This window comes from Callionymus lyra, chromosome 16, assembly GCF_982586985.1.
Source record: "Callionymus lyra chromosome 16, fCalLyr1.hap1.1, whole genome shotgun sequence".
Classification (NCBI taxonomy): Eukaryota; Metazoa; Chordata; class Actinopteri; order Syngnathiformes; family Callionymidae; genus Callionymus; species Callionymus lyra.
Window position 1 is genome coordinate 16,999,068 of NC_141833.1, and position 17,935 is coordinate 17,017,002.

At 41.7% G+C, this 17,935-nt stretch overlaps 2 protein-coding genes across 2 annotated transcripts; both read left to right on the top strand.

The window, feature by feature from the left end:
* pex19 (peroxisomal biogenesis factor 19) lies at window positions 1-5,626 on the top strand. Its single transcript, XM_087811034.1, has 7 exons — window positions 1-94; window positions 783-874; window positions 1,540-1,788; window positions 2,768-2,941; window positions 3,012-3,176; window positions 4,145-4,189; window positions 4,661-5,626. The coding sequence occupies exons 1-7, from the start codon at window positions 31-33 to the stop codon at window positions 4,745-4,747; spliced, it is 876 nt and encodes a 291-aa protein (XP_087667160.1). The 5' UTR covers window positions 1-30; the 3' UTR covers window positions 4,748-5,626.
* Window positions 5,627-6,610: 984 nt separating this feature from the next.
* copa (COPI coat complex subunit alpha) lies at window positions 6,611-17,591 on the top strand. Its single transcript, XM_087810538.1, has 30 exons — window positions 6,611-6,773; window positions 7,075-7,188; window positions 7,258-7,331; window positions 7,482-7,562; window positions 7,642-7,718; window positions 8,222-8,331; window positions 9,691-9,800; window positions 10,228-10,327; window positions 10,412-10,630; window positions 10,757-10,907; window positions 11,018-11,084; window positions 11,160-11,235; window positions 11,307-11,389; window positions 11,495-11,720; window positions 12,024-12,162; window positions 12,366-12,528; window positions 12,599-12,745; window positions 12,865-13,054; window positions 13,128-13,223; window positions 13,768-13,856; window positions 13,946-14,069; window positions 14,265-14,354; window positions 14,439-14,536; window positions 15,090-15,236; window positions 15,313-15,453; window positions 16,358-16,540; window positions 16,610-16,720; window positions 16,792-16,953; window positions 17,018-17,212; window positions 17,299-17,591. Exons 1-30 carry the CDS (start codon window positions 6,734-6,736, stop codon window positions 17,356-17,358), a joined length of 3,663 nt encoding a protein of 1,220 aa, XP_087666664.1. The 5' UTR covers window positions 6,611-6,733; the 3' UTR covers window positions 17,359-17,591.
* The last annotated feature ends 344 nt before the right edge of the window (window positions 17,592-17,935 follow it).

Sequence of the window (17,935 nt, forward strand, 5' to 3'; positions counted from 1 at the left end):
CGTGACGCTGCTGTTCGGAGGAGAAGCATCATGGCGTCAGAGTCCGAAGAGTCTCCTGCCGGGCATGATGCCGAGCTGGACGAGTTGTTGAACAGTAAGCTTGAACAAATACTTTTATTTTTCTCCATTTTGCTCACATTCTTGCGGCTGAAAGCGCGACGTTCTCCTGCATTTTTGCATCGATGTCGTCGTCGTTGTCGCTTCACGTCAAACTGATCTAAAGCCAGAAACTTCACCAAAATTCCGATAAATTAAAGTTTAAACTCGTTTTTAATTCCTATTGTGTCTTAAATATCCCACGCGGGGTCATAGCTGTCATTCTGCTTCGCCTGTCAACAAGTACATTTGTCCTTGAATAAACTGATATAATCCTGATATAAACAGCTACATATGTTTACTATCATAGTAAACATGTGTATTTCTGTAGTTTTTGTGATTAAATTGATCCGTATTTCCTTCACCAATATACACTTTTTTTGGATGGTTGAGACGGTTTACCTGAAATGCAAATGTGTGTTGACACAATTTCGATCCGACATGTAATATGTTGACGTTTCTACTTAATTTAATTAAATAAACTAAATATTACAGATGTCTACACCAACTGTAGCGAATCAAAAAGGATTTCGCAATGAGTTGTATCGGATTGGTTTCTACCTTAAAATGTCTTTATTTTTTAAATATTTTACTTTTGTCATTCGACCTTCACTTCCTTGTTGGATGAAGCACAAACAAGTTGACTTCATGTTGACGACACTCACCTGCTTGTTCTGATATTTCAGGTGCGCTCGATGACTTTGACAAGCAGCCGGTTCCTGCAGTCCCTGAGCAGGCGGCTGCTCCTCCGTCCTCTGCCAGCCATGGACCGGAGAAGGTTCGTGGTCATGTTGTCACAAATTAAAAAAACAAAATCTATGTTTTTGTTTTGTTTTAAAATCTGGATCATTAGTGTTTGCACTGTAGCCATTAGCGAAGGATCTATCAAATCATATCTGCGAACAAGCCATCAGAATGTGATGTTTTTATTAAATTATATATGATTTTATTAACATAAATATATGCTCTTCCCCCAAATTAAATGAAGGATTCTTAATAAACAAAATACACTTTAGTTATTGAGTTATTTCAATTTTTTAATCATCTATTTTAAGTTGGATTAATTATTGAATCTTTAGTTTAATGTCCAACTCACTTGTAATTATTTCATTATCATTTCTAACGTTATCTTTATCTTTATTTTATCTTATTTCATATAACGTTTTCTGATTAATGTTTTCTGAGACTCCTGTGTTGTTCTCAGTATTATCTTGACCATTAAAGTATATATTTTACCGAGTATTGTTTTGATTGTTTAAGCGCTTTGTGACCCTGGTCTGGAAAAGCGCTATATAAATACAAATAAGTTACTTACTTACTTACTTACTTACTTACTTACTTACTTATTTATCATCAAGGTTCTACTGAGGAATGACAGAATTCTGTACTCGCTCTAGTTCCGTTTTCCAAATCACACTAACTACGGTGTGGTTTCGTTGTCAGCCGCCCATGCTGGAGGACTGTAAGCTCTTCGAGACTCTGTTCGAGGGCGACATGGCAGTCCAGGCCAAGGAGGAGTGGGAGAAGGCCATGACCGAGCTGGCCCAGGAGGAGCCGGACCTGCTGCAGCATTTCAACAAACTGTCGCAGGCGGCGGGGAAAGTGGGCACAGACACCGCCTCGCAACAAGAGTTCACCTCGTGTCTCAAAGACACGCTTAAAGGACTGGCTAAGAATGCAGACAACCTGCAGGTGAGCAACTGTGACTGCCCTGTGTATAGGAGTGTGTGTCGGCAAGAATCTGTCGATAAGATGCATGTCACGATAGAGGGGCAACAATAATATACAGTATATTGTGATACTGTAGTAACAAGTATATATGTGTAGTATTGTCGAGTACTTGACTCTGGTGTTGCAGAATTTACAGACCACATGACTCTTGACGAAGTCGTAACTACTTTAATTTGTTTTGAAACCAAAATATGTTCAAACATCAGCTTTAAAAGCTGCTGGAGTCACTGTATCCTCTTGTCCTCAGTAATCACGGGGATCTTGTAGGATTTCATCGTTTCTTTTAGCTGCAGAGGACATAATGACTGCTGCCATCTAGTAGCTAGAAGTTTAATTGTAACACGAAAATGAACAAACATGAAAATATTTGCATACAAGTACTATAATTAAAAATAAAATAACATTAAAAAGGGAAAAAAAACACTTTTCTGCCTTGTTTTAAATTAGTACAATATTGATATTTTTAAACCCCTAGAAGTATACATGTTTTATTTATATTCAGTTGCAGATTGACATCAATTAAACATTTTCTTTTAATTCATTTTAGTATTTTTTTTTAACTTCTTTTATTTTTTAATATTAATTTAGTTGTCAATTCAGATAAAGAAAAAACAATATCACCAATCCTTTTTTTTTCCAGATAAAGTATTTTTAAAACCAAAATATGTCCAAACATCAGCTTTAACGCTGCTGTAGTCGACTGTATCCTCTCGTCCTCAGTCATCGCCGGGGTCTCGCGATATTGAATTGTTCCTTAAGCAGGAGTAAATGTATAAATGTATATTATATTGAAATATACACCATAGAAGACATGATATAAATAAAATGTATTTAAGATTGTCTTTTTTTTAAATCTATACAATGCTGGTGAATATCGATAATGTGTCGTAAAAATAAATGATCGCTATATTCAAGTGTATCGATATTTTCTTCCCTTCAGTCCTCAGGATTGGCCGGCGACGATCTCGTCAAAGCTCTGGAAGGTTTAGGCCTGGAGGGCGAGGGAGAAGGCGAAGGCGACGAAGCCAACATCCTCCCCATCATGCAGTCCATCATGCAGAACATCCTCTCCAAGGACGTGCTCTACCCCTCCCTCAAGGAGATCACCACTAAGGTCTGCAACCTCGCTAACATCTCTTCTTCTGCTCACTATGCTAATGTATCCCCCCCCCCACCTGACTCAGTACCCCGAGTGGTTGGACGCCAACAAGTCCAGCCTCAGCACTGAAGACTACCAGCGCTACGAGAAGCAGGCCAAGGTCATGGGGGAGATCTGCGAGCACTTTGAGAAGGAAGAAGGAGAAGACAAGGACAGTACGTTCGAGGAAATCATGGACCTGATGCAGAAGGTTTGTCTCTCGCAATGAAACTCGCCTTCTGGCGGAGAAAACCACCTTCAGATTTTACTTGGTTCGTTTTTTATTGTGGAATCCTGGTCACATTTACTTTCATGGCATCCAGGGATTTAAGGGTTTAACTCTCATTGTTACTCTGGACATGTCTTCATGTCTTCATGTCTTCATGCACCAAGAATGATGTCAGAAGTAAAAAAAAAAAAAAAACTTACAGAAAACTGAACTTAACTCATGAAAGAAAACAGATTTACTTAACATTAGGGGTGTGTTTTGGCAAGATTCTGGTGTTACCATATGATATATAGCGATACTGTAGTAACAAGGATTTATCTGTAGTATTGTCAAGTACTTGACTCTGGTGTTGCAGTATTTACAGACCACATGACTCTTGACGAAGTCGTAACTGATTTCATTTGAAACCAAAATATGTCCAAACATCAGCTTTAAAAGCTGCTGGAGTCACTGTATCCTCTCGTCCTCAGTCATCACCGGGATCGTGCAGGATTTCATTTTTCTTTATTAGCACACACTTATATACTCAAATATAAACCATAAAATAAACATGATAAAAATAAAATATGAACGCAAAAAAAACTTTTTAAATCAATTGATACAGTGTTGTTAAATTGTGATATATCTGTATATTTTTCACACCCCTACTTTACATAAAACATAGGGACTCACACACGTCGTTGGCCTTTTAAAACTCGCAGGGAGTAAAGTTTCTTTATGATTCACTCTTGTCTTTGGCACCAAATATAAGATTGCTACACATGTGTGTTGCTCATACTAATCGTTTCACCGCAACGTAATGAAGCGCATGAAAAAAAATGAAATATTGAATTATTATCAATCATTTGTGTGTAATGTAAAACTTTAAAATCGTGTTAATTAAAAAAACAAGTGAGTTTCCTCTAATGGATGTTACTCTCACACTGAGAAATGTGTTTTCTTTATTGCAGCTTCAAGAGCTCGGACAACCACCCCAGGAGCTCGCAGGGTCAGCGGTAAGTTTTCATCCGTTAAGAAACACAAACCAAAACTATTTAAGTTCAACTGATGTGTTGATTTAAGTGTCTCTTAAATAGATGTTGGACTCTATTTTAACATCAGTACATGTCCGTTTGTAAAAAAAACTCTCTTTTCATTGAAATACTGACATTAGTAAATTATATTTTTCTGGAGATGAAATCTTGTTTACCATAACCACGCCCACTCTGCTGTCAAACATCAAGGTTTGGCACCATGCCTCTTAAATCCTGGAAGTCTCCACGTCAAAGGGACTTGTTGTATAAACAAAGCAGGGCGTGATTACAGCTGATTGGAGGAGGAGTGAAGACATTATTACGTCATAATGGACTTTGCGCTCGTAACCTCTCGTTCGCCCAGATTTCATACAAACTTTATAAAGTAATACGTTCAAAACGTGGTCATGATGAGAGACTTATTTCATGACTTGTGTCTCTTTTCTTCTTCAGCCTCCAGGCTTTAACTTCGACATGGAATCCCTGAATCTCCCGGGGGCCGCAGGGGCCGGCGCAGCAGACCAGTGTTCCATCATGTGACCGGTCGGCTTTATTTTTCGGGGGGGGCGGCGGAGGAGGCGTCGTCGCTATCCATCATGCCTGGATCGGTTCGTGACGGTGACATCGAGGCGGACGAACGGGCAGCTGTGTTGACCAACTAGCGGTTGGCGGGAGAAACGACACGCAGCAAAGGAAACGCACAACATTGAACACTTTTAATAATTTCCGGCAGTTTCCGGGTCAGATTTTTTTTTTTCTTTTTTAAGTAGAACAACGGCTGACCACTGCCATGATTTTATGAAGCTGAAAACCGTGCGAGCTGGACGTCCATCAGAGTTGTGCAGGTTTACAGCATCTTTAGTTTGTGATTTATTAACAAATGTATTGAATTATTTAACGGATAAGTGTGTCGTCCCGAAACCGATGATCCTCGTGTCGTGCCTGAGGACGATTCCTCGATGCCTTCTGCTTCCTGTGATTTTTGTCGTGTGAACTTCCTGCGCTTCCCCTCCTCGATTCCCAGGTTTATGGTTTTAAAGTGCTGAAAATGTTGAGTGTAATAATGGGTCGTTAACGTCACAGCACAGTGTCTTCGGTAATCAGTTTAAAATCACATCAAGCGTCGTTTCGGTAGATTTAACTGCACACGGGAGGAGCCTGGGAAGCGATGGCCGGACGGGACGGATTGTTAGCCGTCGGTGATGATGGAAATGGCTGTGAACGGAGACGGAAGTGGTCGCTGCAGATTAGTTTCACTATTCTTTGTGATGCCTTCATCAATCAAGCGCTCGGTTTCAACATGCAATTCAAAATTCACTTTGTAAATTAAAAATGGGACATTCATTGCTTTTGTCGTCTTGTTTTTATGTTAATAGATTCATCATAATACTAAAATATTAAATCATTCTCTAACGCTGATGTATTCATCGTTGTCTATTCAATCTACTTCGGGTGAGAGACGTCTGCCAGTTTTGTTATTAAAGATCAAAATATTATTTTAGTGATATTTTTTTCTTGTTATTGAGTACATTTTTTTTGGCTTAAATTAAATCTAAACTATTTAAAAAAAAACATTTATTACAACATGTATTTTATGTTTAATAATAGGATATTTATTTTCTATAAATATTTAATTTAAAAGTATATATTTATTAAATTAAAAAATAAACATACCTGGGTTTTGTTTTTTCTTCAATGTATTATTAGCTGACACAGGCCCTGTTTTTATTTGTTCAGGCTTTTCCTTGATTTTCTGGAACTCCTATTGTGTTATTAGTTTTATCTTGACCTTTAAAGTATATACTTTATTGAATATTGTTTTGATTGTTTAAGCGCTTTGTGACCCTGGTCTGGAAAAGCGGTATATAAATAAAAATTACTTACTTATAAATCGTATCCTAAAGGGATTTATCGTTGTTGTTTTTTGTAATGGAGGTACATTTTGGACTCAAACTCAATCTAAATTATAACAACAATTTGTACCTTAAAAAGTATAACTGCATCCACTTTATGGTTTCTTTATATATATATATATATATATATATATATATATATATATATATATATATATAAAAACCTATATATGTTATTTTTAAATGTATTATGTTTAAAAATAAACTTGCTACTATGTTTTTTTCTTCAGCATTTCGCATAGGAGCTAACACGGGCAATTATAAATAAAATAAATCAAATAAACGTATTATAACGTTTTTTTATTTTTATTTATCAACTTCTCTGCTAAACTCACGTCATGATGCAGCGAAGTGGCCTGAGTGCCTAGAAATATAAAACACAGATCCGCTCTTGTCATATTAAAGCCCTGCAGAGGAGCTCTGTGTTCCCTACGTCTATACCGCGCCGTCGTGGAGCTTTCCGCGTCACCGGAAGTCAGAACTAGCTACGTGTCAGGAAGCGGAGCTGAAAGGCAACCGGACTCTGCTTTCTTGGGACCATTTAACACTTTCGCCTTCATCTTGAGGTGTTTTTTAACTTGCAGAAGGATCTGAAGAATCCTCGCTGTTGACCATGTTGACCAAATTCGAGACTAAATCGGCGCGAGTCAAAGGTAATGTTGCTTGTTTAGGCCAGAAGCTAAATCCGTTTAGCTAGCATTAGCTGCTGGTGTCTGTCATACTAACGTGTCAATATTGTATTTTGATTAAATATTACATACTAATGCAGATTAAAATTACTTGCAATATTCTATATTATCTGTTGTCATATGCGTATAACGTACTTAACTATAATAACCAGCTAACTACACGGACCAGCTGCGTAATCTCATCGTTATCATTCATTCAGTTTTGCATCTTATTGTTGTTGAGCTAAAATGTCTTCTTTTTTCTTTTTAAATCTGTGTCTTCCAGGCCTGAGTTTCCATCCCAAGAGGCCATGGGTTCTCGCCAGTTTACACAACGGAGTGATCCAGCTGTGGGACTATCGAATGTGCACATTGATAGACAAGTTTGATGAGCATGATGGTGAGACAACAACTAAAAACAATATGTTCTTGTTCAGACTTGGTTACATTTTTTGTTTTTTTTCGGCAGGTCCTGTCAGAGGCATTGACTTCCACAAGCAGCAACCCTTGTTTGTGTCGGGAGGAGACGACTACAAAATCAAGGTTTTTGTTATGTCTGAAAATAATGATTAGTTTCACTAGGAACTCTGAAGAATTGAAACTATTATGTTAAGATGTGTTGCTTTTTGTGTGTCTAACATATGCAACTTTGCTAAAAATGAACTCAATCATTTCAAATCTTGTGGTTTCTAGGTGTGGAACTACAAATTGAGACGTTGCCTCTTCACACTCCTTGGTCACCTGGATTACATCAGAACCACCTTCTTTCATCATGTGAGACTTGTGACCTTATTTTTATTACATTTTTAACTTTTTATCGTATATAATATTTCATTTATTTTTATAAATTAAGGAGTACCCGTGGATCCTGAGTGCATCAGATGACCAGACTATCCGCATTTGGAATTGGCAGTCCAGGACTTGTGTCTGGTAAGACTGCTTTTAACTTTATTTTGCCTAATCTCCATTAGATTAGATAAAATATTACTTTATTGATTCTTCGGGAATATTTATTTGGAAAGTTTAGGGTTCCACTCACCATACAGCAGCCAGCAGAATAACCAAGTACAAACAAAGTCTACTATCAGTATAGGATGAACATAGACTTGGACCATCTTCCCCATCACCCACACACCCTCCTCCAGTCCCCAAATCCAGAGATATTTATTAAATAGGAAGAGAAGTTAGTAGTTGGTTTTCTTTCTGAGGAGGACCGGCCATCCTCTCACTTGGCTTCTGTTCACCGATGACGGTGTGATGTTTGGCATCACCCTTGATGGACTTTAGTTTGTTCAAAATATCTCCTTGCAATTGTCCAGCTTCCTGCCATCAATCGAGTCAGCTTGCCATAATAATCTTATCATAACAAAGCAATTTTTAAACCCTTTGGGATTCTCCCGATACTAAATCCCCTTTTTCTTTTCCCCCCACAGCGTTCTGACCGGCCACAATCACTACGTCATGTGTGCTCAGTTCCACCCGTCTGAGGATCTGGTGGTGTCCGCCAGTCTGGATCAAACCGTGCGGGTGTGGGATATCTCTGGTGAGCGCTCGGAGAAGGCAGTGTAGAGGGTCCTGGTCTTATGATGGGAGTTTTGGGGGGTAACATTGGAGTCGAGGGTGAGGAGGAAAAGGGTTGGACCTGTGTTAAAACCCTCTCCCTCCTCCCCAAAAATTGAACTGTGGGCTGCTTGATGGAACACCTGATCTCTCAGAAAGAGCTGAATTATTCATTTTGGCCATTTACATTTTAGTATTCTGATATACTGAGTGTAACATTGTGAATAATTCAGGTTTTAACAAAAATGTGTGCGACAACTGAGATGAAGGTGTTTGTGTGTCAGCATGCTCTATATTCCTGCTCGGTGTTTTTCTTTCTTTCTCCTTTCCTCTCACTCAATGAACCAATAATCACTCTTATCCTGTCCCTTCCGCCTGTTGATCATGAAAACATTGTCCTTTTTCTTCATGTTGTGAGATAACTGTTAATAACTGTTGATAACTGTGTCCTCTGCATCCCATTAACACACATGTACTAATATTCTACATCTGAAGCTATAAAAAGTAGTGCATGTAGCAAATGTAAGAAAGTGTCTCTTCTAATAACTGTAGGAAAAAAGGGTGAAAAAACCCCAACATAAACAAAGTCACTTCTATCTCATTTAATCTTGCAGTGTTTAAGGGGAAATGCTAAGATTAAGTATGAGTTCAATGCATGTAGTGACACAAAGACGCATCTTAATGTGTGTGGACTAGTTGTGTACATCTAACAGACACTCCTAACGCTGCATGTGACTCAAACACTGAGTAGCGTGCATGAGTATATGTGACAATAACCAGTCCTCTCATGCTAAAAAAAACAGCCATCATAGCACGTCTTCACAGTGCCAACCACCTGCCCACCCATATCAGCCCAGCCCACTCACCTCACCAGTCTTCATCCATCGCTCCTCCCAGAAACATCTGCCCCTACACTTCCCTTTTATCGTTTCCCTGCTTGATGCTGCTGTTGGACTGATGTTCACTGCGTCTCTTCAGCAGGCGCGACTCAAGAACGCAACATTTGTTTGCTCGTCATATTTAAAATCCCAAATGTTTTGAGTCTGAGAAAGACCTGATCACACTGTTCTTTTGATTCATTAACCTGATCAATCAACTCGCGCTTACCAGATCATTCTCAGGCTTAAGATGGAGGGATAAGAGTCGACAAATGTTGCGTTGGTGTGTATCAAACCTGCGTGTGTGCGTTCAGCAGTCCAACAGCGCTGCAGATTCAGCCGAAATGTCTGCCGTTATTTTTACCCATAATGTTTTTTTTAATCCAAGTCTCTTCTGGTTTGTCTGTTCCCTTTTGTGTTTCGTGCCTCCTCCTTCTGCCCGGTGGTTTTAATGTCGGTTCTAGGTCTGAGAAAGAAGAACCTGTCACCTGGTGCTGTGGAGACCGAGGTTCGAGGAATCTCTGGTGTCGATTTGTTCGGCGCTTCGGATGCTGTGGTCAAACACGTGCTGGAGGTACGGCTGTGTGTCTTCTTCCTTATCCATGTTGGTTCTAAATCTAACGTGATACAGTAAACTGAACAGCTTCTTTGATGGAAATATTTTTCCCTCTCAGAGACGTGTCAATTGAAGACCTGATGCTAAATCTGCGCCACAGACTCAATTTGCACGACCCGCGAGAGATCTAAGATTATAGTTGCATTAAAGCAAGATTTACTCTAATTTAAATTGATATGTTTACTCGCAGAGATCAGTTCTTTATCAACCTGTTGTTTTAGACAGGGCTATGAGAGATTTATTTGTAGAATGTACAGTTTAATAATGTTTGGGTTGTTTTTGGAGGTTCATTTGTTGACATGCATTGAACTCTCCTTATCTCCTCTTAAATTTTCAACATATTCAATACTTGCCTTATATTAACAAGAAGTGTTTCTGTGATCAGGGTCACGACCGTGGGGTCAACTGGGCCTCCTTTCATCCCACCATGCCCCTCATCGTCTCTGGAGCTGACGACAGGCAGGTCAAGATCTGGAGGATGAACGGTAGGAAGGCATCAGCATTTGTTTGTACCCGTTGGTTTGCGGTTATTCTAAATTCAATTTCGCTCCTCGGTCATCGCCCTCCAGAGTCCAAGGCGTGGGAGCTGGACACGTGCCGTGGCCACTACAACAACGTGTCCTGCGCCGTCTTCCATCCGCGCCAGGAGCTCATCCTGTCCAACTCTGAGGACAAGAGCATCCGAGTTTGGGACATGTCCAAGAGGACTGGAGTTCAGACCTTTCGCCGGGACCATGATAGATTCTGGGTGCTGGGGGCTCACCCGAACCTCAACCTCTTTGCTGCTGGTATGATTCTCTCACTTTGAGTTTTGCTAGTGTTAATATCTTGTCTTAGGATGAAATATTTCCCCTCAAATCAGTATATAAAGTATATAGAATTTATAACCTGTATCATTAAATTGTCTCCTTTAGGTCATGACAGCGGCATGATCGTGTTCAAGCTGGAGCGTGAGCGACCAGCGTATGCTGTCCACGGCAACATGCTGTACTACGTGAAGGACCGTTTCCTGCGGCAGCTGGACTTTAACAGCAGCAAGGACACTGCCGTCATGCAGCTCCGCAGGTACACCTATCCACGAAAACATGAAAAAAATGAAGAAAACAAACAATTTTTTTTTGGCCCTGAATTGAATTACAATGTTAAAAATACATTTGTCTACATTTCTCCATCAGCGGCTCAAAATTCCCAGTGTTCAGCATGTCCTACAACCCTGCGGAAAACTCTGTCCTGCTCTGTACGGTGAGTGGCAGAAGACGACAAACCTGTTTGAAAATTCCTTGTTGTTTATTAAGTTACTCCTCGTTTCTCCTGCAGAGGGCCACAAACCTGGAGAACAGCACCTACGACCTCTACTCCATTCCCAAAGAGAGCGACTCCCAGAACCCCGATGGTACCGGCTGTCGTCGGATCAATATTATTTTGATGTCGACACAATCATTTAAATGTTTCTTCCCCTCAAAGCACCAGAAGGAAAACGCTCCTCAGGTCTGACTGCAGTCTGGGTGGCCAGGAACAGATTTGCCGTCTTGGATCGTATGCACTCGGTACGTCTACTGTGCCAGTAACTGATGATATGATTACACGTTTGAGCTCATCCCGGAATATTCTAACTAAATTAAATCATTCCACGACTTTTTCTGTCTTCGTAGCTGCTGATCAAGAACCTCAAGAACGAAATTGTCAAGAAGGTCCAGGTGCCGAGCTGCGAGGAGATCTTCTACGCCGGCACCGGCTCCCTCCTGCTCCGCGACACCGACGGGGTCACGCTGTTCGACGTGCAGCAGAAGCGCTCGCTGGCCACCGTCAAAATCGCCAAGGTCAAATACGTGGTGTGGAGCGCCGACACCAGCCACGTGGCACTGCTGGCCAAGCATGGTGAGCCGAGCAGAACCACAAACACCTGAACCGCCTCTCCTCTATAAACTGATTAGGATGTTTTTGCAGATGAAATGATTCTTCTCAGAGTAACAGCAACATGTGATTCTGCTAATTAGATTTTACCCAACAACGATGTCAGGAGACAGTAAAACAATATTCTTGGAATGGTCTCGTTTGACCTTCTCTAAAAAAAGAAACGGGAAGGAATGAGGCGACTGAACGCTTCTCAGTTGAAATAACAAGAGTCGATGCTCCCGGTGATCCATGCCTCCTGGTTAGATCCTGTGTTTTCTCTCGCAGCCATCATGATTTGCAACCGTAAGCTGGAGAGTCTGTGCAACATCCACGAGAACATCCGGGTGAAGAGCGGCGCCTGGGACGAGAGTGGAGTCTTCATCTACACCACGTCCAACCACATCAAATACGCCCTCACCTCTGGGTACATGCACACAAGTGTAACCGCACAATCATCCAGACCGGATATAAACTTCAGCAATTTAATGTGTTGTGGTTGAGACTTTGTTTGTTTGCAGTGTTAGTGAATGTTTAGTATAACTCATTTTTTACTGTATAACTTTTGCTCAGGAGGTGCTTTCTTTGATTAAAAGAAACTGAACATTCTTCTTTCTTCTCTCCCTGAAGCGATCACGGTATCATCAGGACTCTGGACCTGCCCATCTACGTGACTCGCGTCCGAGGGAACAGCGTCTACTGCCTGGACCGGGAGTGCAGGCCGCGCGTCCTCACCATCGACCCCACCGAGTACCGCTTTAAACTGGCCCTGGTGAACCGAAAATATGAAGAGGTCTGTCCCCCGGCAAAGGTTTACGAGGAGCTCCTCGGGTTTTGCTTGTTCTGATCGTCTCTCTCTCCAGGTGCTCCACATGGTCCGTAACGCCAAGCTGGTGGGTCAGTCCATCATCGCCTACCTGCAGAAGAAGGGCTACCCAGAGGTGGCGCTGCACTTCGTCAAAGATGAGAAAACCCGTTTCAGTCTGGCCCTGGAGTGTGGCAACATCGAGGTACCAGATACAAACAAATAATGTTTTTGAAAGACTGTGTCTAATACAGTTCAGTTCTGCTTGTTCATGTTTTGATATGAGCCAAAGTTTACGCCTGCTGTTTCTAATTTAACCTCCAGGTGGCGCTCGAGGCCGCCAAGGCTCTGGATGAGCGCAGCTGCTGGGAGCGCCTTGGCGAGGCGGCGCTGCTGCAGGGTCACCACCAGGTGGTGGAGATGTGCTACCAGAGGACCAAGAACTTCGACAAGCTCACCTTCCTGTACCTCATCACAGGAAACCTGGCCAAGCTGCGCAAGATGATGAAGATCGGTGAGTGAAGTTACTTTTTTAAAATTTTTATATGAGCTCAGGTCTTGAAATCTGTTCCCCCTCCCACTTGCAGCTGAGATCAGGAAGGACATGAGCGGACATTACCAGGCAGCACTTTACCTGGGAGACGTCAACGAGCGCGTTCGCATCCTGAAGAACTGTGGACAGAGTAAGTTTGTCAATATTTTAATGTTTCATTTAAAAGTATGCATTTTATTTCATCGTGCCCCGAATAAGCTCTGACTGACGTAATACACTCTAACACTATATATATACAGTGTGTATATATGTATATATATATATATATATATAAAGCACTTTATAGGTATTAAAAACTAATTTTGCCTTTCAAATCATACTTTATTTTTATCCGATCTTTTATGATTTATATTTCAACAAAGTCAATGTAAAAAAAAATGATGACGTTTGAGCATATTTAAGTTTTCGAAACAAAGAAAGCAGGTACGACTCCGTCAAGAGTTACTACAAATATATCCTTGTTACTACAGTATCATAGTTTATCACATTAATATCCCTTTATCCTGATCATTTCGCCAGATTCTTGCCAAAACACACCCTTATGTTTATTGCCTGTAATGATTAGATTTCATCAATGCCGAACTGCAAGGACCCCGAGATGATTAATTACCTACAGAAGCAACTATTAAAACCCAGAAATGATTTGCCATTGTGACCTTTTTTGTATCTTCCAGAATCTCTAGCGTACCTCACCGCCGCCACTCATGGACTGGATGAAGAAGCGGAGGCTCTAAAGGAGACCTTTGATCCCGAAAAGGAGACGGTAAGATCAGAAAGTGCATTTATTTTTGCCTTCTTCTTAGTTTTATTCATGGCACGGTCTAATAAAAATGTCAATAATTACATTAATAGATGCCAGAGATTGATTCGGAGGCACAGCTGCTGCAGCCGCCGCCTCCCATCAACCCTCTGGACACCAACTGGCCTCTCCTCACGGTGTCTAAGGGCTTCTTCGAGGGCGCCATCGCTGCCAAGGGTGAGTCAGCAGTCGTCCAAACCAGTAGAATTTAAGCTGTGCTAGTTCTCAAAGACCAAACTGTCTATTTATTCTCTTTGCTAAAGAAAATATTTCAATTTGATGTATCTTTTATCTGTTGTTTTTTAAGTTGCTGGTGTTGTGGTACCAAGTATTGATACCCAAACCCTGTTAATGCTCATCTTACCTCTTCAGGTAAAGCTGGTCAGATGGCTGCTGACCTGGACATGGAAGCGCCCGGAGGAGAAGGGTGGGGTGATGATGCCGAGCTGGTTCTGGACGAAGGCAAGTTCAGCTCATTTCACTTCCCAGGCGCATGATTTGTAGTTCCAACTTTGAAGTTGTGCGACTGTCTTTTGAACTGCTCAGATGGCTTCATGGATGCTCAGGATGGTCTGGGAGAAGACGGAAAAGAGGAAGGAGGGGGATGGGATGTAGAGGAGGACCTGGATCTGCCTCCGGAGCTGGTGAGGAACCATTTGCTTGATCTGATCTTTGCCAGGTTACCCTGGTCTCCAGGATGTCTTGCGTAGCATCAGAGGAACAGAGAGCCAGGATGCAACAATTAAGGAGAAACAAGAAAGGCAGCACAGTTCAAAAGAAACGACTTAATCCATGTCCTGTAGTTTTTAGTTTTCAACTATTATTGAAAAAGGTCTTATTAATATTTGATAGTGTATTTATATTTTTGGAAGTAGGTGAATTGTGTCCATGCTTCTGGTAAAATGGGTTTTTCATCTACACCGAAAACCCCTTGTTTTAACTTTTTATCTCATTTGGTTTCCTCCTGGTTTATCGTACTACTCGGTTTCCACTGAAGCATATTGTTTTGGTTGGACAAAAAATATTTTTCCACAGGGTAACTCCCACTTTAGCCTTTAATGGCCTGGCCTACAGCTTCTTCCGCAGGGATGTTCGCTAACGTTCCAACACCCATTACACTATTATTCTATATGATCAGGCTCAAAAAAAACAACAGTGAAAGACCAGGGTATCAACCTCTTCTATTCTCTCCACCAGGACTTGCCTTCTGGCGCAGGAGCAGGTGGGGATGAGGGCTTCTTTGTCCCGCCCACCAAGGGCATCAGTCCCACCCAGATGTGGTGCAACAACTCGCAGCTGCCGGTGGATCACATGCTGGCCGGCTCCTTTGAAACTGCCATGAGAGTGAGTTTGAATTTTTGCCCCGAAGGTTGATTTCTGTTGGTCTAAAATCCCTGTTCCCCCCCCCGTCCCCTCACAGCTGCTGCACGACCAGGTGGGAGTGGTCAACTTCGGACCCTACAAGTCTCTGTTCATGCAGACCCTGTCCAGAGGTCGGACCTGCTACCTGGGCCTGCCGTCGCTGCCCTGCCTGAGGGCAAACCCTCAGAGGAACTGGAAGGTGAAGCTTGCGTTCCATGGATCCTTAAGAAGACTGAATCTATAAATAAGCATTTGATTATATGCATTAAATGTTTTAAATCAAAGTCTTAAACATATGGACACACTTGGATGTTAGTTTCAACATTTGGCAACATATATTTATGAAAATAAATGACACATTTACAGATTGACATGCTCACAAAAGTTGAACTAACCATACAGTTGTGGTGAGGACTCTCACAGCTGATGAATGTAGTGTTCTTGTTGCAACTCCTAAGAGAGACATTGATTTGGGAAACATCAGTAGATGATTGTTGATGGAGAATTGTCTGACATTTTTCTTCATGGCTAAAATTAGGACCAGGCAATGTGTTTGTTTTTTATAAGAATATTTTCAAAAAATATTTTGTTAAAATTAATATTTGGGTAAAATTGTCCCTATTGGGGCCCGGTAAATGATTATGAATCAAATTCATAAATTCTTTTATAATGATTATCAGTTTTTATTAGAATCTTTGCACATAAAACACCCAAGTTACAGCCATAACCCTGACTCTGCCCTCTAACAGCCTGTAGAGGGCAGAGAATGCATGAAGTAGAACTGTTGAAAATGGCTTAACTGTTTTACAGTCTATACGTTTCCTCTTTATTTTAATTATTCAAGAGCAGATTTTGAAAGTAATCAAAATTTCAATTTAGAACCTTATGATTACAATCAAATTGATTGTGTAAACTGGCAAAAGTACCCAGCCCCAGGTCCCTAACCCTTTGTAATAGGTGTGGTGTTAAACATTTTCTTGAATTTACTTCCAAATGGCCTTAACAAGTCTTGGCTTGAATTAACCTTTACCTGTAGGAACCCTGGTTTCATGCTCATGGTTTAACATCCAGTTGAATCGGAGCTAACTCTTAGTTTACTGCAGGACTGCGGCATGAAACAGGGTCTTCCTGCTGTGGGACTTCGCCTGGCGGACCTCATCGCCCGTCTGCAGCAGTGCTACCAATTGACGACCGCAGGACGCTTCGAGGAGGCCGTGGAGCGCTTCAGAGCCATCCTGCTGTCGGTGCCGCTGCTGGTGGTCGATAACAAGCAGGAGATCGCGGAGGTGAGTGACCTCGCTTTCTGCCGCCGCCTCAAGTTCACCGATGACGCTTTTAAAAACCCCTCCCTTCAGGCTCAGCAGCTGTTAACGATCTGCAAAGAGTACATTGTGGGTCTGACCATGGAGACGGAGAGGAAGACGCTTCCTAAAGGCACTCTCGACGAGCAGAAGAGGCACTGTGAGGTAAGTCGTGCGTTTTTAGACTCATCGATTCCTTCTCCACAAACCTCAACGTTCTTCTCTCTCCTCCTCAGATGGCCGCCTATTTCACCCACTGTAACCTGCAGCCGGTCCACATGGTCCTGGTGCTGAAAACGGCCCAGAATCTCTTCTTCAAACTGAGCAACTTCAAGACGGCGGCAGGATTCGCTCGCCGCATCCTGGAGCTCGGGCCCAAACCCGATGTGGCCCAGCAGGTGAGTCGACGAGACACGTCTGAAACACTCTCTTTACCCAACACTTGTGTGCGTCTCCCCTCAGACCCGCAGGATCCTGGCGGCGTGTGAGAAGACCCTGACCGACGCCCACCAGCTGAACTACGACCCTCACAACCCATTCGACCTGTGCGCCGCCTCCTTCGTCCCCCTGTATCGTGGCCGTCCTGTAGAGAAGTGTCCTCTGTCGGGGGCCTGCTACTCTCCCACTTACAAAGGCCAGATCTGCAGAGTCACTCAGGTCAGTCACACCGGAAACTCTCAAACACTTGAAGTCTGTTATTATCGGACTCTGTGTGAACTAACTTCGATCTGCTCTTCCTTCAGGTGACGGAGATCGGCAAGGACGTGATCGGCCTGCGCGTGAGTCCACTTCAGTTCCGCTGAGAGTGGAGACGGGGAAGAAGAATGTGCTCAGAAAAAAAATAAAACAAAGTAGATCTAACCTTCAAAGAAATGATGTATTCAAGGTGAAAATACTTTGAAATCATTGTGCTCCTCTATGCTTCTCTCAGCAGTGAATATATCTCAACTGCTGCCACACTTCAGCTTTTGTCTTGAGATGAACAATCTTAACTTTTGGTGTATGTAAGAAATAAAATAAATGCTCCATCAGCAGATTTTGTGTCGGAGTCTATCTTCCTGTGTTTGGTTTGTTCTTCCAGCTTACATCCAAGTTCTCCACAAAAGGCATTTGTTCAAATTATCACTTTGTTACTTTGCTTTACTTTCCTATTTTTCCGGCTTCTTACATTTGACATTAACCTTTTTCTACAATGCAATTAGGTCATTACGTTTTTTTTTTTTAATATACCCACCTGATTAGGGCCTAAAAACATTTACAATTATTTGATGTGTGTATTTTGTGAGTCATTGAAATATATATCTATATATAGATTTATATATAGATATCTATATATATTATGCTGGTGTGTGTGGTTTCTCTCATGGGCGCCACCAGAAG